Source organism: Clytia hemisphaerica, unplaced genomic scaffold (assembly GCF_902728285.1).
Source record: "Clytia hemisphaerica strain Z4C2 unplaced genomic scaffold, Clytia hemisphaerica genome assembly, whole genome shotgun sequence".
Classification (NCBI taxonomy): Eukaryota; Metazoa; Cnidaria; class Hydrozoa; order Leptothecata; family Clytiidae; genus Clytia; species Clytia hemisphaerica.
Window position 1 is genome coordinate 172,368 of NW_027103564.1, and position 26,873 is coordinate 199,240.

A 26,873-nucleotide genomic window follows, 5' to 3' on the forward strand; every position below is an offset into this window, starting at 1 on the left:
CTTCTTTTGTATTTTTTCATCTAGTAACAAAAGAAAATAAGCCAAATAAGTAATTACAGTAACAAGTGTTAAACGGGCTAAGAAGTATATACTGCACTGAACTGAACTCGGATTCTAGAAATTACTTACTACGGTCTAAGAACTATATAATGTACTGCACTGAAATTGGAGTTTCAAAATTATCTACTATAAATCTTAAGGTTTTTAGTTACTGGATAATAGTAAAATTACCAAGGCTAAGGGTCGTAAAACACAAAAAGATTTCTAAATATTTTGAAGCCGATCAATTTTGACAAAATTTGGTTAGATCATTTCCTGTAAAATCGTGAAACCTAGCAAACTTCACTCAAAAACAAATTACTTTCCCTTATGGCCCTCATTCTATTCCATACTGACTAACGTTAATATGACTTTGACAATATTCAATAGCCAAAAGAACCATTGCCAAACTTTAATACAATAATAACTGGTTTGGAGGTCAATACGGTAAATTATCCCGCATCAGTAAGATTCTAACGATTTCATTGGTCAAAAGACATCACGTGGAGGTGGGATATATACCGTATCTGTCTCCCTCACGTTCGATTGAGAAAAAAAAGAAGACATTGCATATTGACGAATGTGCTTTCGAATGTTTTGATTAAAATTCGAATGTTTTGTTTTGAAAAGAATTGAAATCGAAATTGAAATGGTCGGAGTTGAGAAAGTCAACAAACAGAAAATCTTCAAAGTTATTTTGATTTTTACTTTTCTTGAGAGTTTATATGGATACAGCACGAGTTTAAATTGCGATGTTATAAAATCCAACTTTCACGGATCCCACTTTCACTGTTTGATTTACTTTGTAGCTCTTTGATGTAAGTATCTACTTGATGGATAGTTCTGAAATCTTTTCGTGGTTTTGGAAAAGATGCAAGGGACTTCAACGGGATAAATCCGTTGCACGGTCGTCTCGAGGTGGGATACGGGATATACAGGGATCAGTAAAACCGTATTGAGACTCGGCAAGCCTCGCCACCAATACGGTTTTACTGACCCTGTATATCCCGTATCCCACCTCGAGAAGACCGTGTAACTAATAATATTGACCGCAGCCGAAGTACAGACCGAGCTTGTGAGGTCTGTGCGCAGGATAAGGTCAATATTTTACGTATTGACCGAGAAAACAGTTATATTATTGTGTTTATTAACTGGTGAACATTCTTTGTGTGTTTCTGGCCAAAAAAATGCATTTTCCACTCATTTCTATGATTTTTTCGTTTCTTTTTTACCCAATATTTTCTTTGATTTATTCTGACGTCACTTTCTTATGAGAAGTCATTGCAACGTCAGTTTTTTAAATCATGTTCAAACTGACGAAACTTTTCTATAAAACAAATTTCCCTTTTCAAAATCATCGTCAGTTTGACCAAAGCACTGAAGTGGTCTTTACCGTATTATATTGACCGCTAGAGAACCAATCAAAATAGCGCATTTTCTTGTATTGACCGGCTTTTACTTCAACCAGTTAATAAAATGCAATACAATACAATACAATACAATGCAATACTTAATTTTTTTATTTTTTATTGCTGCTTTAGACTTTTCATTTGTGCGTGTAAACGTTATTCTGCCCCAGAGGCAGTCATTCCTTTAGTTTATTATTATTACGAAAAAGGTCCGTAATATTTTAAAAGTTTCCTGTAATATTTTTAAAGGATTTTATACTGATGAGTGGCGTAGAAAGCTCCCATTTATGAGCTCTTTTCACTCTCAGGTTTTTATTCACTGTAAATAGTACTACAAAAAGCAAAAGAGAACTTAAACTTAAACTTAACAAGAATAAACTCAAAATATTACGAAAACAACGTTGTTCTTTCGAAAGATAGTATTTGGAAATATATTTTTCTGCTACCCTTCCTTGTCATTAATTCCATCAATATCTCCTCAATTCAACAAGCTCTATCGCCACATTTTGCAAAAATTATGAAACGCTCATGTTGGTCTTATGATGAATATAAAAAATTTGATATAAGAGACCAAAATTTTCCTTGTTTATAATATAACACCATAAGCTTTATTCATCTGTACGTAATCATAAACTTTTTATCCCTACTCAAGTTCCGAAATTCTTATTGTCACACAGAAAACACATAAAAAACGTCAAAATTTTTAACACTTTTTTGTAAAGATCGAGAAGCTCAAATTTCGCATAAGATTACAAGGATCAGAGATAACAATATTGTCTTTATAAACAAATCAAATCTTGGTGACGTAGTGAAAATGACGCTTAGCAAGGACTATAAAAAGATTTGTCAAATGACGTGTATTGTATATTTGGCAGTTTTAGCCAATAGAAATGAAGAGCTTTGTAATTACAGAAATTTGCTGATTTATGCATCTATTTTCTAGAAGCCATTGAATTTCCCTGAAAAAACTCGGAAAATTTGTTCCCATGCTGATTTAAAAACAATCTGAAATCATCCTTCAGAGAAATCAATTAATAATCCTTGAAAAAAATTAATTATGTACATCAAACTTGCGTTTTCCTTAAAAAATACAAATGTCGACCTTTTCCTTAAAAGATACAAAACGATCAGACATTTCTTTGAAGAAAAATATGTTGCTAAATACAGGTCAATCTGAGATTGTCTTTTGGAAATGCAAAACCCTTTGAGATCTTCCTTGAGAAATACAAAACAATTAGATCAAATTTGTTGATCCTCCTGAATGAGTTCAATAAAAATTTCAAACACAGAAGCGTCTTCATTTTATTTTCATAAAATCAAAATTTATTCAAGACGTTTCGGTGTCATCCGACCACCATCATCAGTTTAAAACCATTGAAATGAAAACAATTAGAGATTTTTCATGAAGAATGCAAAACTATCAGGTATCAGAGATTTTCGTTGCAGAAAAGTTTTTTGAGAGCTGAGAATTTCCTTGAGAAATACAAAATATATGTTTTTTGTGCTGAGCTTTTCCATGGAAAATACTAAACAATTTGACTCTTCTTCGAAAAATAAAATCCAATCCGATTTAGATCTAATATTTTCTTGAAGAATGCTAAACAAACTTATCTGAGATATACAAAACGACATAACATTCATTTTCTTTAAAAATACAAAAGAATCCAACATTTTCTCTGAAAAATGGTCAAGAAATATTCTCTCTAGATAAAAAGGTCATTTTTTCAGGTTCACAAAACAACAAAAGCTCAGAGCATGAAAAAGTGTTTTCTCACAGATCAAGCTGTTACGAAGCACTCGAGAAAAATTTATTCTTCCTTTAAGTAAAAACAAATAAAACCATTAGAATACACTGCAAAAAACTTCGACGAAAATTTCTCCTCTCTCTTGCAAACTTTACTGCCTCTACATGACATACACACAACAACTGGAATGCGCAAAGCACAATCATTAAAACTTTTTTTTAAGTTGCATGAAAAATCTTGGTAGATTGACACGTAGCTCCTCTGGGACGCAAACATGTAAAGAAATAACAATCAAATTCATTTATACGTTTTTGTTATAAGCACACTAACAGGAAATGTGCTTTCGTCACACGACCAAGGCTCTAAGGCTGACCTACTGAACGCTTTACTATATAAGAAAATTCTATTAAATTTTCTAAAAAATATTAAAGGTTTTGCTTTTAAATTAGAGCATGAACATGATTAGAGTGATATCGTTTGCTTACTCATCATTTTAATTTACAAGCTTTTTCACATTGCATTGAGACGGATGTGGAGCAAGATGATCAGAAAGAGGGAAAGAAAAACATTTTTTTGTTTATATCAGCATAATATAACAATAGGCAGACATTGTCCTGATATGAAATATGTGTCTGATATGAAACGGGAAAATTTATGTAATAATAAAACCTTTAAGGATATGTTAAAAATGACATCATCATAGAATTGAGCATTTTTCACTGTAAATTACCAATTAACCCCAGTAAGGCTCTAAATCTTTACAAAAATTACATTCTATCTTGAGTTATGTATTACATGTTAAATTTAGGGCTTGGATACTAACCTAAGAATCGCCTAAGAATACCGTAAGACTATTTCAGGATGATTTTTCCCAGAAAGGTATTAAGGATACCTATGATGAAATAGAAACACCACTCTTATAAAAAAGGGTATATGATGTTGAACAAGATGATAAATGAATAAATTAAGATATTTTCGTTTGAGTTTAGGTGATAAGTTGACAAAAGCAATTAAGCCAAAGTCAGGCTCAGATTTTAAAAATATATTTGAAAATCACTAAGTTTAGTTACTGTAAAGGCCACTTTTTAACTTTGCATATTAAGAACAACTGAAGAATAGGTTCTTACAAAAAATAAAAGCGTGAAATCCAGTAAATCCAAACTATCATATCTGGTTAAATGCATTTTCCAGCAAAAATATATTAAAATAATTTTAGGGAAAAACTAATTCGTTAAAAATGATCAAGAAATTATTTTACAAAAGAAATCATAGATATGAAAAAATTCTTATCGTCGTATAAAATTATCATCGGTAAGTAAATATAGAAAGAAAAAATCAGGGATAGGACTATATCACAAGAAATCATCAATTTATTTTAATTCTTGGAAAATTCTCTACACGTTTTTTTATAAGAACAAACTATATAAGAACATCAGGCCTCGATGGCCAAAATGTTAAGAACAACTTAAGAACATTTTAAGGCTTTGTGGAGTCTAAAACGGCCAATTTCTTAAGAAAATGAACAAAAATACCCACAAAATGGTGAACATAAAATAAAAAAATGCTAAGAACATTTTTAGGCTTAAAACTTAAAAAGTTAAGAACATTTTATATGTTCTTATAAAAAAACGTGTATACGCGGAAATGACTACTCTTAGGTGCCTAATATACGGAGAGGGGTTGGTCGAAATAAAGTGTGCGTTTAAATAATGATAAACAAAGGGACTAACTTAGAGGGGGTTTGGAAATTGTATCTCTAAATACCCTCAAAATAAGGTTGTTACTGTTATGTGCCTAATTGAGGGAAAAAATCGAAAAATTAGAGAACCCTAAACTATTCTTGTTGTATAATAATAGCCTTTGTTGTGCAACGCATCTTTTAAGGACTAAGTTTGACAATCATATTATGCCAGTGCCGCATATTTCTAACGAACAAAGGTTCGTTACCTTTTTTCGTCAGTAAAAAACTTGAATTATATATCCAAATTCGGAGGCAATACGTCAAAATTGTGTATGTGAAACCAAAAACGAAAGTTGAAAATAATTTTTCTTTTTTAAATGTCAATTTGTCTGAAGAAGACAACAAGAATTCGAGGGCGTTGATGCGGTCCGCGTGAACAAAACACCCTTTATCACCTCCAAACAGCCAAGTAACCATCTTCTCCACCACTCACTAAAAATTTTCCTTTCTGACAAACCGCCAGGCTATGTACAGCACCTGAAATACAAAAATAGAACCTGAAATACAAAAATAGATGCAAAAATATTTTAACGACCAATAAAATAATTTGTAGACAGATTCCAAGAGGAACGTGTCATTTAAAAACAGGACGTGATGCTGGCATATTAGCCTGTACCAAACTCTTCTTCGCTGACTTAAAAGATAACGCGAAGTTCGGATTGTTACGGTTAAGCAACATTCCGTGCCTCAGACATTTTTATAATTTATATACAATATATTAATTTCAATTTTTACGCAAATCTCTGACGTCTATACGGTGGAGCGTAGCTAATTTTAGTATTCAATCTAGCTCAACTAAAGTGAGGTTAAATTTAACGCATCAATGCAATGGTATTTTTCATTTTTAAAAGGAGGACTCCAACGCTTTTGTTTTTTAGGATTTTGTCCCCAGCAAACTTGGACAAACTGAGACACAGAATCTCGCTAACCCAAACATACCGACACACGGCAAGTTTTTTCAAAATATAAAAAACGCCCGTGGGTGGGGTGGTACAGGCTACTGGAATATAATCTGTTCCAACATAATTAACGAAACGGATTGTTGAATGAGTACAATATCGCGATATTCGTATTATAGAAAAATATGCTAAATTTTATGTGGATCCCTTTTTTGATTGTAATGATATGGACGTGATAGATTTGTGAGCACTATCAGAGTGATCATATATATAAGCGAACTTTGGAACGAGTTTGATGACTGGACTTGCTGACCTTTAGCTTTATGTATTTTTCTCCCGTCGCTTACCTAGTCAACGCGGTCATATTTCCATACTAGAAAAATATGAAATATCGCAAATATCTCGATGATCTCGACCAATCAAAACGCTAATATTGTTTTAGGTCGGTAATAATGATTCATGTTTTCAAATTTATTGAAGGGGGGTTAAAACAGGGAAGCATGAGCCTAAAATTTTGAAAGGGCGGATGACAGGGGCGTTTAATAAGAGCCAGCGTGCATACCTTTGTGTGATTTGAGTTTGTTGTAATTACTAGGGTTGATAAGATCAAGAATGATGACGTCACCATTATTCATACCAAGGATGACAATCTGGCCGTCCCAACAACTACACCTAAAGAATGTAAAGTAAATCTTTATCTCGCGTGTCCTATAATAAAGTCCTTCCCCCGTTTGTTAATTGAACATGAACTTCGACTAGCAATGAAATTAACTGAACAAAAAAACAATTCCAAAGGCAATCGAAACGAATCGAATCAACAAAAAAATGTGAATTCGATTGATGTTATGCGATTGATGTTTGATAAATCTTTCTCAAATGCTGCCACTTTCGAACGAGCAATTTTAGCCGTTAAATAGGAAATTAATTTTCCGTGCTTTGCAAACTACACCACGATCCACATAAAGTTCCGGTCACTTACTTTATAGGATCGTTCATTTCTTTTGAGAAGACTTCGACTTCAGTTGAAATATCGATCACTTTGATATATTGGTCTGTGCTACAAGTCAAGATTCTTGAACCATCTGAAAAATAAATGAATACATTCAAAATTCAAAAATAAAAAATGATTGAAAGTAAACACAGTGGTGCAAAACTTCCCTCAGAATTTAATCAAACTTTTCCTCAAATAATTTCTCCCACGATACAGTGGTGTATCCGAGAGGGTGTTCTATATCTATGATGGAGGGTGTTTCTTTTAGTCATATTCCTTTAGGAAATAATGCATCCCCTTCATTAAATTTGGCCCTCCTCAGAACCGCCTCTGTAATGCAATCAAAACGAGGCTGTTTTACCTTTACTGTACAGGACACCCGTCACTTCATCTGTGTGCACTGAAAGTAATAAAATTCAAGGGTCAATCAGTCAGTAGAAGGAAGACTCGCAAAGTTTTTTTTAAACTATTAACAAAGATGGTTTACAAATTGTTTAATACTGTTTTTAATCTATTACATTATAAAAATACCCATTCGCAATTCCATTTTCCAACCTACACCAAGCTTTATTTGAGGTTACATTTTCAATACTTACATTGCAGCTGACTTTGTAATGAAAATGTTGACAAATCCCAAATGAATATGGTTCCTGAAAAATGTAAAGATTAATATCTCAATTATGACAGCCTTAGCATAAAGTGAGAATATCTGGTTGAGGTAAGCAAGGTTACTGGTTCGACAAAATTTTCGAAACCTTCGGATATTCTTAAGTTTTTAAATTATTTTCACCATTTAGTGAGTAATTTTGTTTCGAGTTCGCGAAGCCTTAAAATGCTCTCAACTTAATGTTTTGGCCATCGAAGCCTTATATTCTTGTATCTTGTTCTTATTTATAAAAAAGAAACGTGTATGTACGACTTTTCCATAGAGAAGGAAAGGTCTTACCATCTTTTGTACCGGTAACGAGGTGGGCAGTTCCATTATTGACATCGGTGTGTACATCACAACACATCACCTCAGTATCATGGTCCAACTCGTCCTATGTAAAAGAGGAATGCTTTATTATTAGTATCGTACTTATAAGCATTTATAGGCTCAGATATATAGCAACAATTTAAGCGCATGCTAAGCATTGCATTGAGCCTTCTTTTTCGGATTAGAATTTTACGGATGTTCGGAATTTCCCTACTATTTTGGACATAAGCATCCAACAAGAATTATTCGGCCTTGTCAATCTCCCGATTTTTGCATATCCGAGCCAGTTTTAAGATTTGTGTATGCTTATAAAAAACATGTCGAAATGATTCTTGGGTAATCAGGACAATCGCGCTCTGATAACAAATTTCTGTTGGTCTAAAATTTGGAATGTTTTTGCGTCTAATCAACGGGAAGCGGATTACCCATGATTCATTTCGACCGTGAAGTGGCCAATAGAAAATAAAAAACACTGATAGAAAGAAATTTTGAAAGAAAGTTTGATTTCTTTTTAAAAGCACTGTCTAATTTGTTCGGAGATACTATACTTACGAAAAACTCAAATTTACTGGAGCTGTCGGCACTGAATTTCCAAACCTGTTATGGAAGAAAAGACTTTATGCAATCCAGACTCTTGACAAGAGATGTTTGGAACCTTTAATAACACAATTAGATCTTATTGTCAATACCAAGGCAATGCATTATAATACAGAGAGAGTAAACGAGTGAGGGATTTAGAAAGTCGGGTGCGTTCGGGCGTGCGAGGTATGGGCGAAGCAAAAAAAGAAGAGGGAAAGGAAATGAGGAAAAAATAATACATCTACAGAAAAGATATATAAATTTTACCTTCACCGTAGAATCCCACGAGGACGAGATGACGTAATCTTTCGTATGACGTAACTTTGTCACTGAGAAACATAAAAATAGGAATCACAAAAAATCAATTCCAAAAATTCCGCCCACGCATGCACTTAAGATTTCCTTCCATAGTTTTATAATTGCAAAATATCGGGGCATTAGAAAACTAGAGACACGAAAAAAGGGTTTAAAACTATTTATTCATTGAAGGAAGAGATTTAGGCGGATTCAGCCGAAATCTAAATTCAAACTGAAATTATTTTAATACTTCCCAAAATTCGGTCAAAATAGCCTTCAACTGCCAAGTTAAATTCCAACTATTTTTCTAGCCATCCATCAAATCCAATCTCCGCTGAAAAGAACTTTTTTCAAACATCCGCCAAATTAAATTTCCGCCAAGATATTTCTTCCTTTAAGAATAGTTCAAGCCTTTCAAAATACCCAAAGTAAAAACATTTTGAAAATCGGGAGAATGACAAACATTATACCTGCGTCGTGGTGTGCTTGTGTTGAGTTGATGGCTCTTGCAAAGTCTATTGAGTAGGTATATCTAAAATGAGTCAAAATTTTGTCAGAGCCTAAATTAAACAAAAAGTCAGATTAGGCTTTTTTGTAAAGGGGGAATAATCTTCGATAAAAACAGGCTGCTTTCACCCATGGATCCAAACTCATTACAGAGAGTGCTCAATAAACCGAATATCAAATCACTGTCATATGTAAATATTTAAAACGCTATGTCGTATATTTTTTGTCCAGTGATTTGCCGCTCCTAGCCGTATATAGGCTAAACATTTTCTTACTTGGTCTTATAGGTATAGAATTATTGCGGTTTTGTAAATTGCTGCGGCTGTTTCATCTATGAATACACGTGTTTCCTATTAGCGGATTCATGTAAAAAAGTCACGAAAAACGTCGAGAAAGTCTCTGATTGGCTGAAATATTGCATATACAAGCATATTTTTCAAAATGTCCAGAGTATGAGGTAATCTTTGCATGCCTCCGCCAATCAAAAGTTTGTTTACTCGACGTTTTTTCGTGACTTTTGCATGAATCTGCTAATAGGAAATAGGTGTATTAGCGATTAGCGATTAGCGATTAGTCGTTCCCTTCATTTATACACGGTCCTCAGTGGTTCGCGTGAATTCGTGAATTGGCTTTTTCACTTGCGTGAAAAAAATATGTGTGATTGCGTGAATTGAATGTCCGCTTGGGGGGGGGGGGGGTTTGATATAAATAGATATAAACAGTTCTGCCAATCGACATGCAAACTCGACTTACATATTGTTATCCCAAGAGCCAATCAAAATGTGTTTTTCATCATCCAGTAGTAGACAACACGCCAGTGACTATAAAAAAATATATAAACTATAGTGTTAGAATTCTCGATAAAGATCTTTTACCCCCTGATTCACTACTAACCCGATCACCATTCCTCACGGACATCTCCATTCCTCACTATTCCTCTTCTATTCCTCAGCGTTCCTCGAACGTTCCTCAGGAATGGATATTTCAAAACTTTGTTTTAGCATTCCTCATCTATTCCTCGAACGTTCCTGAGGAATGGAAATTTATGACGTTATTCTTAAGCGTTCCTCACTCGTTCCTCGAACGTTCCTCAGGAATGGAGATATTTCAACTTCATTTCAGCATTCCTCATCTATTCCTCGAACGTTCCTCAGGAATGGACATTTATGACGTTAATTTTAAGCGTTCCTCACTCATTCCTCGAACGTTCCTCAGGAATGGACATTTCTGACATTATTTTTAAGCGTTCCTCACTCGTTCCTCAGGAATGGAGATATTTCTTCTTCACTTTATCGTTCCTCATCTATTCCTCGAACGTTCCTGAAGAATGGGCATTCATGACGTTATTTAAAAGTGTTCCTCGTTTGTTCCTCAGGAAAAGACATTTTCGGAGCTGTTAATACATTTTCATGGATAAGATATTCAATATCAAAAACTTTTATGTCGTTTAAAATTTCAGGCTCTGCCTCCAGAGAAAGAGAGAGGGCTAGAGAAATACTTTTGTCCTTTAGAACACATTAGTAACGGAAGCTAAATTATAACCCTAAATTATAATATTCGTGCGTCCGTTTGTTACCAACTTTTCTCAAGATTGGCTCATTCAAAGTTTCTGATTTTGGCACAAAGGTGCATGACTAACAAACCCTCGAATGTGACAGAGCCCGATTGGATCATTAGTTCTTTCACTTTCTTGCATGCAAGGAGGGTATTATCGTAGGTAAAAGATGGCTGAAGCAGATTTTTGCAAAAAAGATTTTTCAGCTCAAAAAACGCATCTTTATCTATAAGAACCACTATTAATAAGCATACATCAATGTTCTTAGCCAAATTACTCAATTTTTTGATGAGATAGATGTTTCACAGCCCCGGTGGAACTTTTTCCTCAATGGGGATAGGAGTTTTATTGTTCCAAGGTGGAACAAAAATCCAGTGGGGATGGTTTTGGAGTGCAATTCTTAAACATTGAATCTCGAATGGGGATGAAATTCCAGGGTATTTTCCCACCAGGGACGAATTTTTGCAAAGTTTTCCAGTAGGGATGAGGTCTCGGTGGGTCTGTGGCACAGGAGTGTATTTGTGTTTGAGCATGAAGTTTTGGTTTCTAAACTCGTTTTTTCGGCTGCAAATACGATGATTTATTTTGACGTTTCAAAAAATCTTTCACGTGTCTAATTATAATTATAATTTGAATAATTGCAAAAGAATTAACCAATAATTGTATTGGGCATAATAAAATACGTAAAAGTGATGAACACTTTACATGAATGTCCATTCCTGAGGAACGTTCGAGGAATAGATGACTCTATGAGGAACAATAAAGTGAAAAATAAATATCTCCATTCCTGAGGAACGTTCGAGGAACGAGTGAGGAACGAGTGAGGAACGCTTAAAAATAACGTCATGAAACTCCATTTCTGAGGAACGTTCGAGGGACGAGTGAGGAACGTTTAAAAATAACGTCAGAAATGTCCATTCCTGAGGAACGAGTGAGGGATGCTTGAAAATAACGTCATGAAAGTCCATTCCTGAGGAATGTTCAAGGAACGAGTGAGGAACACCTAAAAATTACGTCAGAAATGTCCATTCCTGAGGAACGTTCGAGGAATAGATGAGGAATGCTGAAATGAAGTTGAAATATCTCCATTCCTGAGGAACGTTCGAGGAACGAGTGAGGAACGCTTAAGAATAACGTCATAAATGTCCATTCCTCAGGAACGTTCGAGGAATAGATGAGGAATGCTAAAACAAAGTTTTGAAATATCCATTCCTGAGGAACGTTCGAGGAACGCTGAGGAATGGTGAGGAATAGAAGAGGAATAGTGAGGAATGGAGATGTCCGTGAGGAATGGTGATCGGGTTAGTAGTGATTACGCCACATTCTTTTGTGTTCATCTCGATTAATAAATGTGCCAAACAAAACGGCTAATGACGGAATTTCATTCCATGGAACATCGTCGAAACGTTAAGGGGTTAAAGGTCTCAAGTTAACCACGTCCAAACCTTAAACTACACGATAGAGCCCGGAAAAAATTGAAACAAGCTTTTACGCTGGAAAGAAAAGACCCTAATAACGCCGTCAAGTGAACTACTGGGGCAGCAATCAGTTCTGTCTCCCATTCAAACGAACAAAACTTAAAAGTCATATTGGAAACATGAGAGTTTTTTAAATCAGTTACCATATTTGAGAGACCCATGCTTCGAATCTGTTTCTTTTCTTCCAAGGAAAACATTTTTAGTTGCATATCTAGAGGTAAAAAACAATTCAATTCTGGTGTACACGAGTAATTTTCTTTATAAAACTACTTTAAGGGCAGAAACTTTCGCGATTTTGATCCTTTTTCGCGAAAGTTTCTGCAAGGTAAGAAATTAAACCTGAAAAACGCGTTTTTTTCAAGTTTTTGTTACCAAAAAAGGTAAATTTTATATGAATTGGCGAAAGTTCTGTCTGTGAAATTTCGGCTAAACCATAATTTGCGAAACTTGACTTCGCGAAACTTTCTGGCTGCGAAATTTTCTACCCTTAAAGTATAAAATCAGTGTGAGCGAAGATTTCACAAGAACGGTACGAATGAAAATCACTAAGGAATGAAATCACAAAGAAATGAAACGAAGAGAATAGCAAAGAAAGCATCCTATCGGGCGAGTAAAGAGAAGTTCTATCAGTGTGAGCGAAGATTTCACAAGAACGGTACAAATGAAAATCACTAAAGAATGAAATCACAAAGAAATGAAACGAAGAGAATAGCAAAGAAAGCATCCTATCGGGCGAGTAAAGAGAAGTTCTAGGTCCTCCCTTGGTTCCGTTGTTCCCGTTGTTACGCAGAAAGGACCTTGGTTGTAACAAGCTTGTTGGTGCGGACAGCAATAACTTGTCTCAAACCTCGACAGTGTAAGAAACAAGCGCTTTATAACACAGTCTCTGGAATATTCAAATGAAACAATTGCAGCATACCCAAAGAGACCGAATACACGAATTTGCCATCTCTTGTAATGCCAATATCATATATTGCTCTAAAATACAAATAAAGAGATATCATTTCAAAAGCTTGCTTATTAGGGAAAGTGTCAGAGCAGGTCCAAATTCTAAGCTCAACAGGTGTTACTATTACAGGTCGCCATTCCTTTGATTAGATGCCTTGCATCTAGGTGGTTGGTTATTTCCTGGCCTGCTTTCCTTTTTTACTTTTTCTATTTCTCTTTGTTAAATTTATTACATGAAGGCAAAAGACCATGGAAATGAAAAAATGAATGAAAAGTAAGGTAGAGCTTTCGACACGGAGTACAAAACGGAGAATTTGTTTCAAATAGAGGTTTGTTCATATTTTGTTAAGTTACGTATTTTATGTTCGCATTTACGTAAGTGAAACTACGAAACTTAAAAAAACATGAAAATCCTCTGTGGAGCAGTTCGGATTCTGGGAGTAAAAGGAGATTCTCTTGATTTGTAAAATCACACAGTAGAAATTTAAAGTTCCGATGTAGATGTTACAGATCTTAAGAAATCACCCCTAGTTCAAGCGGTGGAGTAAGACAATCCCTCAAAAAATCCCCACTTTACCGACGAGCTGGTTATATGATTAAAGACAACCCCGTTTCCTGCGTATGATCAGCTTTTCGATGCTTCCTGATAGCGCCAGATAATACCGTGGGATTTAGAATGCACTACCTTATCGGCCAAAAATTAGTCGGCCCTAAGTGACTAAATTTTGGCTTGGTGACTAAAATTAGGGCCGACTAAAAATTTAGAAATGCCTAAAACTTAACTATTAGTCGGCCCTTAGTGACTAAATTTTGACGAGGTGACTAAAATTAGGGCCGACTAATAATTAAGGCCGACTAAAATTAAGGCCGACTAAGTTTTGGCCGATAAGGTATTTTACCCTTTGTGAAGTTTGTGAGCGTAACTGAGTCCTATTTTCTCAACCCATTTCAAATTAGATGGTTCATTTGTAGTTTCTATCTTGACTGGTGAAATGATCTCTAGAATAAAAGAGAAGGGAGAGTCCATTAAGACAAGCGAGCTGCTGATTGAACCTCTTATGAAGACTGTCAATAATAGGAAATATAGAGAAAAATGAGAAATAGAATTGCGGGTTTTTAGAAATAAATAATGGTGACAAAAAGTTGCTTGGAGCTGCTTGGGGTTATATTAAAAGCACTGTTTTCTGGAGATTATCGGCTGTACCAGCAGTTCCAGCTTCAAAGGTAAACTATTGAAAAGTACAAATCTTATTGGGTATTAGTCCTAATTGATCTGGGCTTTTTTGAAGAATAATTATCCAGAGGGGAGGGGGGCGGAACATCATCCACCCCTTTTAAAACCTTTAAAAGTGGTCATAGTTCGAGGTCAATCAAATTCCCCATTAATGATTTTGAGATTAGCTACATATACGATAAAAAACGGATGAAATGAGATAAATAATATCTAAACGAAATATCATTACCGTTTAATTCAACAGTAGGTATTTCTATCTCAGGTGCTTGTTTGAATTTCTCCTCACCGCTCTGGTTACTGTTCGACGGTACTTCTTCAGACAGCGATAAAGAGTCGATCGAAAACTGGTGAACAGGCTATAATAAACGTAAGATATAATTCTACATCATGTGTTCTATTACAGTGGCTTTCATCATCCGGAACCACTATAAGTCTAGAAGTATGAAACCTTCAACTACAACTACCTAAAACCCACAAAAAAAAGACAAGACAAATCACAACAAATATCGAGAATGAATATCCACAAAAAGGCTATAAGGTTTGTTAAGAAATGGAAATAATAATATGATGAAATCGAGATCCATCAAATTAAAAATTTGACGACACACCCTTCTCACATACCCGGTAGAATTTGTTCGGCCAGTGGGGTTAAAATAATGGACAAAAACTCGGTGGGGAATGACATCACCATGTTTTTTATGACTGGGGATTTGAATTCCATTGTTTTCGAGCCAGAAAAATCAGCGGGGATGGAAAAAATAGCACTATATTTTACAGTGAGGATTTGCTTATCGGATTATTTTCAGTGGGGACAAAAATAAGAGTATAATTTTCCGCTGGGGATGATATTTTGGCCAATTTTTCCAGTGGGAAGGGGACGTGTAAGATCTAAAACGACCTCTGGAAGAATGGAACTCAATACGAGTCAGGTTGGAAAGAAGTAGTAGCAATTCAATATGAGTCAATCACAAATAGGTACTTTCACAAAACACATGATCTGTTCCTCAGTTTTCAACCTACACAAGTTTCGGCCATTTACGAAAATATCCTCCAATATGATGGAAATATATATGGAAGTGGTTTCTAAAAGATTTTCCAATACGAAAATGCTCATCACCTGTGAATCGACATCATTCTTCGTTCTCTTGGGATGCGGTTTTTTAAACAACTGTTTTGGTGTTTGACCGAACTCCATTATTTGTGCTTCGTAACATAACTTGTCCTCCACGCTGTTCAAGCTGCAAAACAAAAACAAAATTTGGAGGTGTCGATGGAGTTATCCATTTTCGGAAGCTCAACCCAATTAGATAGTTGACTAATTGACCATTGGATCATTAAAATAAGAACAGTTGATCGTCAGCAAAAATTACTGTATTTAAAAAAAAAGTGTTACTTTAATTCTTGGAAACATACGAGAAAAAAGTGGTTTTATGAAGATATTGACAGATGAAAAATCCCTAATTTTGTACAGTGAAAACTCCAATGCAGTAAAAACACGCAGAAGTTTGAAAAAACTCGGGAAAAAGAACTTACTTGTCAAGATCAACAGCTCCTTCGTATGTTAAATAGTAGAAAACTGTAAAATAAAATATTAAGCGGTCATTGTGAATAAGTAGAGCAAAGTTGCAAGGTCAAGGGTTCAATCCGTGACAAGGGCATGTCAAAAGTTTTAAAAAGCTGTACTTATATCCTCTTTGCTAAGCAATAATAGAGAATTATGAGAAGAGCAATGCAGGTCAGAAAAGTGGTACCCTTCAAGTCGCCTCCGACTGCGGTCGCAAGACTTAAAAGAGGTAGAAAGATAGGTTGACAAATAGATGGAGTCGATATTTTAAGTAGATAACAAATCAGGACTTTAACGGGGTCCACACCCAGAACGCTGAACAAAAGAAGGTGCAGGGCTTTGAACCGTGAACTTTAGTTTATAGGGTTGACGGCACTCAGTCAGTCATCGCTTCTTAAAAGATATTAGGCATTATTTCCATTTTGAATGAATCATAAATTGCGTACCGTTGTCAGCTTTCCATGCTTCATCACCAGTTTGTTTGTAACCAAACACCAAATCGATCCAATGATGTATCCTCTCAGATACATAATCACATTCCAACGCTTCTCGACATTTCTTGATAAAATCTTTAGAATCTAAATAAGGTGGAATCAATAATTTATGAAAAGAAGCAAAGAAAGTCCATTGAAGTTGGCGTTCCTTAATTCAAATTTGAAGAGGGTGAGGTTTAGTTCAAAACAACTGTATTCCTTTCAAACATCTTAACAGCACTTGTTTAAAATAAAGTGTGCAAATTTTCCAAAATTTATGAAGTAACCAGCCTACTGAAAAGCTTAATGGGCCAGACACACAAAAAGATCAGCCAATTTTTTTCAGATTCTAGTGCGACTTAAGTTAAGAAAAACCAGCCACTGACCTTTGCTGCGCAATTTTATATCCTTTAGGCTTACAAAAAGATTGAGCGTTGTACCGAGAAATGTGTGTAGTCCGTTTCTCCTTAAAAATGACGTTCTTTGAACGACTTTCTTCGTATTTTCATTTGGTATTGAAAGGACGAGGCAAATCTAATGTATGATAGCTGACAAATTAAATTAGCATGCCATTTTTCTTCACAGCGGTGAAGGTTTAAGAGTGGTGTATTTCTAGGTATATCAGAATCTCAATACAATTTTGCGATCGTAGCCGCCAAATAGACGATATCGGCTTTCCGAATTCTCCCCGAATGATTACCCCTGATGCATTGCACAAAAAAATTCACGGACAATATTGACTTACTGAATTTTTTTGCGCAATGCGTAATCATTCGGGGAGAATTTCGTTAAGCCGATATCGTCTATTGCCACGCGGCCAATATTTTGTCCGTTTTACCACCCTAAAACCGTCCCAGTCTTTTTTTCGCACCTATAAACAATAGAAAAAGGTGTAAAAAAAAGATTTGGATCTAGTTTAGGGAGATAAATAAATAATAAAGTGGCACACACCTGACCACGCGACTACGATCGAAAAGGTGTATTCAAAGTTATTCACTTTTCCTTTGAAACGCCCGGTAGGTAAAACACGAAGATTGACAGATAATAGAACCGTCAAAGGCGAAAATCTTACCGTTAGCCCAAGGTGGTAAGATGACGTCATTGACTTGACTTCCATCGTGTTTTATGCCAAGCTTTAATTGGTTTAGATTCTCCAAGAACGCTCCATCAGAATCATAAAACTCCGGAATCAACTGATGAAAGAAAAAAGAAAGGAACGTGTGAATAGAAATACCTTATCAACCAGCTATTCTGAAAGGTGAACGTGATATCGCCAGAGGTAAGAAAATGAGGTATTGCACCATAGATATTTTATATAAAACACTAGATAGAGCTACTCTGTATTTCCCAAGCAACGGCAGGTAACGCACCATCTTTGCTGAAAGTAGTTGACAAAAGCCTACAGTTCGGTACCGGCAATTTGTTCAACCAAGCAAAAAAACCTGAATGGCGCGAAGCGACCAGGCGAAAGATAGGCTTGATCGATCAAATTGCCGACACCGAACTATGGTCTACTAATCAAAGATGGCGGATTATTTTGATTCAAATAGGGACGGAGTAGCTCTATCTAGTGCTTTATTTAAGATATCTGTGGACATTACAGTAGTTTAAGTTTAAAGGCGCGTTTCAATTTGAAGTCACTCTTCTCCAACCTAAGTTGAACAGTCCACACAAATACTAGAGATTGAGAATAATATTCCCCAAAATCTAAGGGAATCAAATTCCTTTGCCTAGGAAAGATTTAGGATTCTCTTTTAGTCTTCAGCTATATCGCATACGTTAACGGCTACTCAAGAGTTTGATATTTAAATTTTGAGGATGTGGAAAAATGTCAAAAAAATATTTTGACAAAAAACAAAAGCAACGTCAGATAATGTATATCAATAATGTATGCAATAGTAAATTTTCCCCATCTCAAGAAATAAGGGTTCTATTTTTATACCTCTTTGAAATCGGAGTATCCAACGCAGCAGTTCTTCCACGTGCTCGACATACTATGGTGGAAAAGTAAACAGAAAATAATTCAAGTGTAGTCTACGTGGAGTCTATACTTTACTTTGGCAGCTCAGCAATCTGTTACTTTAAGCCATTATTTTTACGAGGTCAACGGTTTGCCGGCTCGGCTATCAATGGGGATTTGAACCAGAAACGCATTGACCACTCGGTCATCGCAACCAAGTCTATTCCGAGCAATCCATGAAATTAGAGAAAATAGTCAATTTTGAATTCATGATATTCACAAGATGTACCCAGTATATTATCAAAGCAAAGGGGAGGCGTTTATTGAATATTTTTCCTTTAGGGGGGGGGGGGTGTCTGAAAGAAGGGGGTGTTTATTCGAAGTAATACGGTATACAAATATTTATGGAAAAAACCATAGATAGAACTATTGAGTATACCTGTTAAAAAGTCTGTCAGGATGATCAAATTTTCCATTTTGTAAACAAAGCATGTATTCCGGCGCTGATCAGAAAAACCAAAAGAAAATAATAATTTAGGTTATGGACGGTTGGATCGAATCCTTTTCTAGTTCGAAAATACAGATGATTGCCTCTCCTTCCAACAGGACGCAACACTAAAGACCATGATCTGGGGTCTATAAATATATGCTACTAAGACAAGTAAGTTAAATCTTACCAACACGGACGAGATAGAAGAGTACAAAACCAGGACTGGAATAATGCGATCCATATAAGAATTTCGGTTCCGCCATCGTTTCGCATCGTGACTACAAAAAAAGGATATTGTTTCAAGATTCTTTTTTATCACCAACACCGCATGGTACAAAATTACAGGTAGGTTACACCTATAATGTAGTTTCAGTCCGCCCTTTTATTTTTTCATTTTTTTCTCACTAGTCACCGTCAGTTTCTCTGTGGACGAGGATTCACAGTTGTGGTCAGGGTTGAATCTCGAGAGTCACACTATAACGCCGAAAGACTTCGTAGGGGCAGTCCTACCATGTGGACAGGGGACAACCGATAGGGTTGGGATTTCTTATACTGATTCCTGAGCCCAGGAGCCATTGATCTTGATTGCCTGAGAATTATGCACTGATGTTTATAAGAGTGGATTCGGTGTCGTATCGTAAAAAAAAACGAGGGCAAGATACACCACGTGACCAGGACGAAGGACACATCCGGCAATCAATCCTCAGCTTTAAGAATTCAAAATAATTAGACGCAATCTAGGAGATACTCAAAACATATACTGTAATGAATATCTTGAAGAAACAATTTTTATTAAAAGATTTTTAATGACTATTAGTGACGAATCTTGAAATTATAACATAAATAAAATTGTAGCTATGTCAATGTTATAAATTTTTATAGTTCATATATACAGCTCTAAGACAAACTTGATTACTTTTACCATAGTATAGTACTGCCTTGGATAGTTCAGATAAGTCTAATAACCTTATTCTCTCTCCTTAACAAAAGGGAGGAGTTGTTTTATTAGGCACCCGAGAGTAGCCTTGGTCAATCCTGTTCAACGAAAAATTCTCTAAAACTCATATGCTTTGGTCTCCATCCAAGGACTGTCTTGATTTTGTCATTATCATAAATTTTGCCAGCGATGCCATCACCTCCAGTAAATTGAGCATCGACTTTTGTTATATCTGCAACATCTTGAATATACAATGGGTGCCCATCGGCAACTAGAAAGATTTCTCCTTTTATATTGTTACCAGGGTTTTGCAGACATTTGATAACAGCTACGGCGGCATCATCATAATGCAATAGATTCATCCAATGTTTCGGTTTGACTGGCATTTTAACGCCCTTCCAGTAAAGATGACTGCCATGCTCTTTTGAATATAAACCTCCGAGACGCAAAACACATCCATTACTCTGAAGCACTATTTTTTCTCCCGCAAGCAAATTTTGATTCCGTTGAGTTAAAACAGTCACACTCTCTTCGTTAACGACATCACCGAAGCGATCATCATATACACCTCCCGATGACGTGAAAACGAAAGTGGATTCTAGAAGCTTTGAATGCCAGTTCTCCTCCAGGCTTTGCTCTATATCACCAACGTATGTAGAATCGTCACTCCTTGATGGCGCGCAAAATACAACATAAGGCGCTTTACATAATTGTCCTTCCTCTTTTGTTATTGAAACAAAACCTTCACTGGCGAATCTCTGACTTCTCTCATTGTTCCGTGATTTGTTCTTTAACGTCACCTTTGCTTCGGGGTGCAGGTTTTTCCAAATTCGCGCAACGCGTAGACCAAGGGTACCTGCCCCTATGACTAATAAATCACCTGACATTTCGGCTTGAAAGCTACTGATGCCAATATTATCTGTTTTCTTGTCACAAAAATGATTTCTGAAACATTCTTTGACCCGTTGTTTACTATGCTAAAATGCAAAAATATATATTATGTAACATATCATGTCATTTGATTCACCATGACAGTCAATGTTATTTGACTTTATTTGCTTTTCTATACATCAACATAATTGTGTTTACTGCATCACCATTGTTCAATCACTTAAATTTTATGTAATTATATGCATCGTGTTAAATTACTAGTAATGGTCTTTGATTGCGTTTCAAATTTCAAACCACAAGATACTAAAGTTTCGCAATCATCCGCATCCAAAATGGCTCTAGACCTATTCAATAAACGAGGAATGGAAACATTGGCGTAGCGGCAGAGTGGGGGTTAAGGGGCAAGAAGAGCCCTTTTGAGAAGAGGCGTTAAAAATAAGGGGCGTAAGCGAGCCTTTATAGATACAAAAAGTTCTTCTTTGAATTTATCAAACCTGTTTAAAGGGGGGGGGGGCTTATTCCCTGGGTTGGGAAGGATACTTCTCAACAAGATAAAAATAGGCGAAACGTAGGCGTTAGAGGGTTTTTTCGTCTATAAACAGGAATCTAGGTTATTAATAATAAAAAGGTCGAGATTCGGAAATAAACTTTAAAACTAGCGGGATTCAGCGGGATTGTCATCCCCAAATATATTTTGCATTGAATTTAATCTGCTTTTTAACCTTTCGAGCATCTTCCAATTAGTTTAAGCCACTCTTCCTCGTACCACATTTTCTATTTCACAAATCTAAAGAAAATTCAACATACATTTATCATAGATCTTTGTCTAAACGTATCGAACCTACTCAAAAGTGATCCAAACGAACATTCACTTTTAGCTCAACCAAAATTGAAACGACGACGGGGATATATGTATGTAATAGTTTATTTCATGTTGACGAAAAGGTAGCAAAAAAGGCTAATAAAAGTCAACGCTACTTTACAATTAAAAAAAAAGCAAATATGTTTTGTTGGCAACTCATCGTCGCTGCTACTGAAGCTAGATTTTGACAGCTTTTGGTTGGCAAAGTTTTTGTTTGTTTTTATCAAGCGAAGGTTATCTGTTCTGGGACTTCTTCTCACACGCCAAATAAAATCACAATCACATTTAGAGTTCCATCTCTTAGCTTTTTCGCACATCTCTTAGATTTTCTTATTTCATTGATGGTGAAATCATCGGTGATGCTTAGTTGAAATCCAAGGCACTTCAACTTTTTTAGGTTGCTCATGATTCTTTCTTTTTCTTCTTCACTTTGCAAGGTCACCTTTATTGGACGCTTTTTCCTCAGCCCATTTTCATGTTCGAACCCAATACGATGTTGATGCTTTGGTTTGATGTCGCGGATGCCGATATCTTTGAGCAGATCCTCAATTTCTTTTTGTCCTTTTCTTGATCTTTTTCTTTCGTTTCTTCAATTTGTTCAGGGAGTCCATGAATTATGATGTTTCTTTTCCTAGATTCAATGCCTCTTTTTTCTCTCTTCTTTTTTATTCCGCAACAACAGATTTAAGATTTTCCTTGTGTGCTTTGGTTATATCAGCATAGGTTTTACGTGACGACTCTTTCATAAAATCTTTTGTCTGCTGTATCTCTTCTTTTATCATTTTCCTTATTTTGGCTTCGAAGTTTTTTATCTTTTCTGTTCGGATTTTTTCGATGTCGCTGTTGATGACTTCGCGGTTTTTGAGTTGGTGTTTAAGTTTTTTGATTTCGTCGTTTTCTTAGCAATCTCCTTTTGCATCATATGGTACGTGTTTTCTCCGATTTTACCTTTTAAGGGTCTCGTTATTCGCACACAATTGTGACATACATATTGATTATTATACGTGTTAGCGAAGATTTGCAGTTGGTAAAGTGGCAATCGTGTTTACTTGTAATGTACCATACGTTGACATCGATACTTCCATGTTTTTCTTCATGGTTGGGGATTTGACTTCTATTGTTTTCACGTCAAAAGATTCAACCGGGATAGAAAAAGTAGCACAATATTTTTTAGTGGGGATTCGTTTATTTGATTTTTTCAGCTGGGACAAAAATTGGAGTATGGATTTCCACTTATAACGATATTTCGGCCAATTATTCCAGTGTGAGGAGATCACACCGGGTCTGTGAGTCTCTCACTCAGTTTTCACGGTCTAAGTTAGAAGTGGCCTAAGGTACTACCAGCTCAAAAAACCAGTAGTAAAAAAATGACAAAGTAAAGTAACTGAAGTTTTTAGATTATTGTGTTATTTGAACACGTAAATACTAAAAAATATGGTTGAGGTCATTAGCTTTTCCTAAAATTTCTACCCTTGTCGACCTTTAAAGCATATAGTTTTGTCGTGTTTCTTAAAACCCACCCTAGCAACGACGTTGATCATTCTGCCTGAATGTCCCTCAACTGGTTCCCTAACAAACATGACACATGCAATATGGTAAATAAACAAAAATTATCAACGCATACCTTTAGTTGGTTCAGACGATTCTCGTCCAATGCTCCAATGGGTTTCGTCAGATCTCGAAATGTGTCTGGATTCTGCAGATCTAAAAAATAAATACATGAAATATTTTTAAACCTTTTGTAAAGTATAACACAATACGAACGGCATGCGGGCAGCTCATCCCATTTAAAAAAGCTGAGTAAGGGAAGAAATAGATAAAAACTGAATACCTTTCTCAATATCGCAAAAAAAAAAGTATTGTAAATTAAAGTGAATCGCAAAAATAAACATTGAAAGTGGGGTTTTAGGGCAAAGGAGCAGCTTTAACATATCAACTTTTTCTATTGAATCTAAAGTTACCAGTGGGTTAAACAGTCATGTTTAAGATAAGGTACTACACGTAGTACAGTGGTAGAGCATCCGGCTACGGCTCGCAAGGTTGTGGGTTCAACCCCCAGCCGGGTCATACCAAAGATTCCCAAAATAGTACTTGATGCCTCTCTGCTTGATGCTCAGCACAACTAAGAGAAGGATCAAGGGTAAGTGGAGAAATCCGGGGAGAAAGAGTGGCGCCCTCCCCTACCTTTAGGTAGATAGCTATCGAAAGAGGAGCCTTCGGGTCGCCTCCGACTGCGGTCGCAGATATACTACTACACATTATTCGGGCCTGAGGGGTCAGTAATTTCAATGATATCGTAAAGTATGAACACTATTATATATTGTCATGTAAAAATAAAACAATAATAAAATCAGATAAAATTTGGACAATACAAAGCAAATCATGAACAAAATGCTCTCTCCAAGAAAATTCCTAACCAATGAATGAGGAACACTTAAAAAGTATCTATCCTGTATGATCCATCGTGTGATGACTGTTTCTCAAAATCCTTCAGATAACTCGGATTATCATAAGTATTCACTTTACGATCTGCATTTAACAAACCCGTTTGCACGTCCTCATCTCTCACAGTTGAAGAAATTGTTCGAAATGTCAAAAAACCCGATAAAAAGTCAACCAAGACCATGATGAAAAATGCGTAGACTAAAACGTAATCCACTCCGTACGGCTTGACGTTTTTGGTGAAACCTGATTGGTGGAGCATCAAAATTGGTAAACCAATGTTCAGTATCAAATCCAAAACGTAGGCGAAAAGAAGGAACATATTGCCACTGCCAGAAGTGCAAAAGTATTTCATTGCTAGTACAAGAACAAGTTCAAATATGGTTGCAAAGATCACCCAGCTACGGACAGTTGGAGAAAATTCTTGGATTCCGAAACGGGATTGATAATCCGTTTGATTAATCCGATTTGGATGATCTTTCACGTATCCATCAACAGATAAACGTGCGATCAAACTTGTGATGTGAATTAATACGCATGCGTAAAAGAACAATCTCCATTTTTCGTTGAACGTCATAGCGTTTTTATTTACTTAAAAATTCTAAAAGACAATGGTTCCTGGTTAATAACTAGATGTAGTTAATATGAAATATTTAACAGTTTTATGGTGAGTTACAGAGCTGGCAAGTGACAAACTAGCATTTACGTTTGGTAGAGAACGTGCGCTTATCACATTCACCTCAAATGTAATTTATTGTACAATCTTATCAACTATCATCTTCCACTTTAATTTTGATTGTCAATTCTAAATCATATAGTTTCTCACATCTTCTATGGACTAGCGATTGAATCAACTGTTTCTCTGGTTTGAAACTGCAATCCGTGCCAAAATATTTGGCAGTAAACAATGATTTTCATGTCTTTTTATGAAATCCCTGGCTTCTTTTAATGGTTGGATTTGCTATTTGAGGGTTGAGGGAGGGGGCGAATAAAAGTGGGTTTACTGAGTGCGGTCTCCATCTTGTCTTCTTTTCTCTCACACTTTGAAAAATTACAGACCAGACCATTTTTATGGTGAAAAGTAGAGAATATTTTTGGATCCCTATAACATTCTAACAGAGATCAGAATAATCAGAACAATGGGTAATCTTAACATCAAAGGATAATTCACTTTTAAGGTAAATTAATTATACTTAATTAATAGGTGTAACTCAGGGATTCACACCTTGTAAGGAAATTACATTTGATAATTTTATGTAATGAGAAGGTCTAAGTTCAAATAGTGGAGAAAACAAGCTCTGGTTGAATATCTTCTGCATCATAAATGAATAATTTGAATATTTTTTATGAATCTAATCTAATAATAAGTTTTATCCCTTGGCTTCAATGGACCCTTACGGAAACTAAATGCTCGTATTCCATTGAAAACGAATATAAAATGCATTAAAATAGAATAAAATTCTACGTTCAAAACTTTGATGAATTTCTAATTCATTGGGTATCAAAATGTATTTAAATTCTAGACTTTAAATTACATATAAATGTATAATAAAAGATTACGTTGAACTTGAGCAAAGAAAATACAATTCAAATGTTGTTTCAATTGAATTCATTTTCCATTAACTTTTTTAAACGTAGTAAAATTATATTTTTAATGTGAACCACGGATTCACTAAAATAAAATGCAATTCAGATGCTCTCACAAATAAAATGCATTTTTTATTCGATTTTTTAAACGCATTTAAACTAAATTTTTCGATATGCTGATGAATTGACAAAAAAAATGCAGTTCAAATATTTTTAAAAATAAAATGCACTTTCCATTCGATTTTTTAAACGCATTGAAACTAAATTTTTCGATATGGTCATGAATTCGATAAAGTAAAATGCAGTTCAAATAGTTTTACAAATAAAATGCACTTTCCATTCGATTTTTAAACGTATTGAAACTAAATTTTTCGATATGGTCACGAATTTGATAAAATAAAACGCAGTTCAAATAGTTTTACAAATAAAATGCACTTTCCATTCCATGCTGTTTTAATTTTTTTTGCTGAAATTTATTTTTTTCTAATTTTTTAAAATCAAAAAATAAGTAAAAAGATAAATTAGTAAAGATTAATACCAGAGTAAATAGTCACGAGACTAAATGCAACCTAATATATTTTAAGTAAAACTATAGCCAGTCTATTTGGTATTCAGAAAAGAGATAGAATGATTAATGGTACAGGGATTACCAAAAATTTCCATTTTCACCTATTTGAATTCATTGCAGAATGGAGATTTTTCGCAAGCTTTCAAATAAAATGTTACCAAAATTCTTGAAACTTAATTGAAATCCCATGTTCTTTCTTTCAGTGTAACTTTCAATTTCAAGCTAACCTTTTCCGTGGTGAAGTGAAAGACCCAGCGTTTTTGTAATCTTAAAACCATATTTACCACAAAAGAATGCGGCTATCGCGAAATCGCACCCTTACAATGAAGATCGTAATCGTCAAAAATAAGGCCCGCTGATGACAGTACAGTATTTCGCCATCAATTTTAAATCTTTAATCCATGTTTATCATGTTTTGTTAAATCTCCTCCTTGATTAACTCTCTCGCAGCTGTTCACAAGCTAGAGGAAACAGCCCCTAGAAACAGACTCGGTGGGACCCCTCCTCACTGGAAAAAGCCGCCAAAAATGGTCCCGGTGATAAAAATACCCTGAAATTTCACTAAATTTCATCCCCATTGAAAAGCTACAAGAGCTCTCATTGCCGCTCGGAAAAAAACACTGAGACACTGAGGCCATCCTCACTGGATTTTTGAGCTGTAAACATTAGAATTTGAAATCCCCACTCATTTAAAAACAAGC

The 26,873-nt window shown here is 35.4% G+C and overlaps 1 protein-coding gene across 1 annotated transcript in view; it reads right to left on the reverse strand.

Annotated features, from left to right (window-relative positions):
* Positions 1–4,362: 4,362 nt before the first annotated feature.
* The window catches only part of LOC136800894 (protein FAN-like), a 74,705-nt gene continuing 52,194 nt past the window's right edge, over positions 4,363–26,873 (reverse strand). Inside the window, exons 16-37 of the mRNA XM_067057505.1 lie at positions 23,200–23,279; positions 19,073–19,163; positions 18,835–18,898; positions 18,378–18,429; positions 17,508–17,628; positions 16,409–16,540; positions 15,932–15,974; positions 15,516–15,636; positions 14,628–14,754; positions 14,064–14,163; positions 13,136–13,194; positions 12,360–12,427; positions 9,937–10,004; positions 9,147–9,208; positions 8,647–8,708; positions 8,353–8,397; positions 7,771–7,864; positions 7,421–7,474; positions 7,186–7,224; positions 6,813–6,915; positions 6,396–6,505; positions 4,363–5,411 (exon numbers count right to left, since the gene is read on the reverse strand). Coding sequence (XP_066913606.1) covers positions 5,326–5,411; positions 6,396–6,505; positions 6,813–6,915; positions 7,186–7,224; positions 7,421–7,474; positions 7,771–7,864; positions 8,353–8,397; positions 8,647–8,708; positions 9,147–9,208; positions 9,937–10,004; positions 12,360–12,427; positions 13,136–13,194; positions 14,064–14,163; positions 14,628–14,754; positions 15,516–15,636; positions 15,932–15,974; positions 16,409–16,540; positions 17,508–17,628; positions 18,378–18,429; positions 18,835–18,898; positions 19,073–19,163; positions 23,200–23,279 — 1,781 coding nt within the window. The 3' untranslated portion in view covers positions 4,363–5,325. The remainder of the gene's footprint in view (positions 5,412–6,395; positions 6,506–6,812; positions 6,916–7,185; positions 7,225–7,420; positions 7,475–7,770; positions 7,865–8,352; positions 8,398–8,646; positions 8,709–9,146; positions 9,209–9,936; positions 10,005–12,359; positions 12,428–13,135; positions 13,195–14,063; positions 14,164–14,627; positions 14,755–15,515; positions 15,637–15,931; positions 15,975–16,408; positions 16,541–17,507; positions 17,629–18,377; positions 18,430–18,834; positions 18,899–19,072; positions 19,164–23,199; positions 23,280–26,873) is intronic.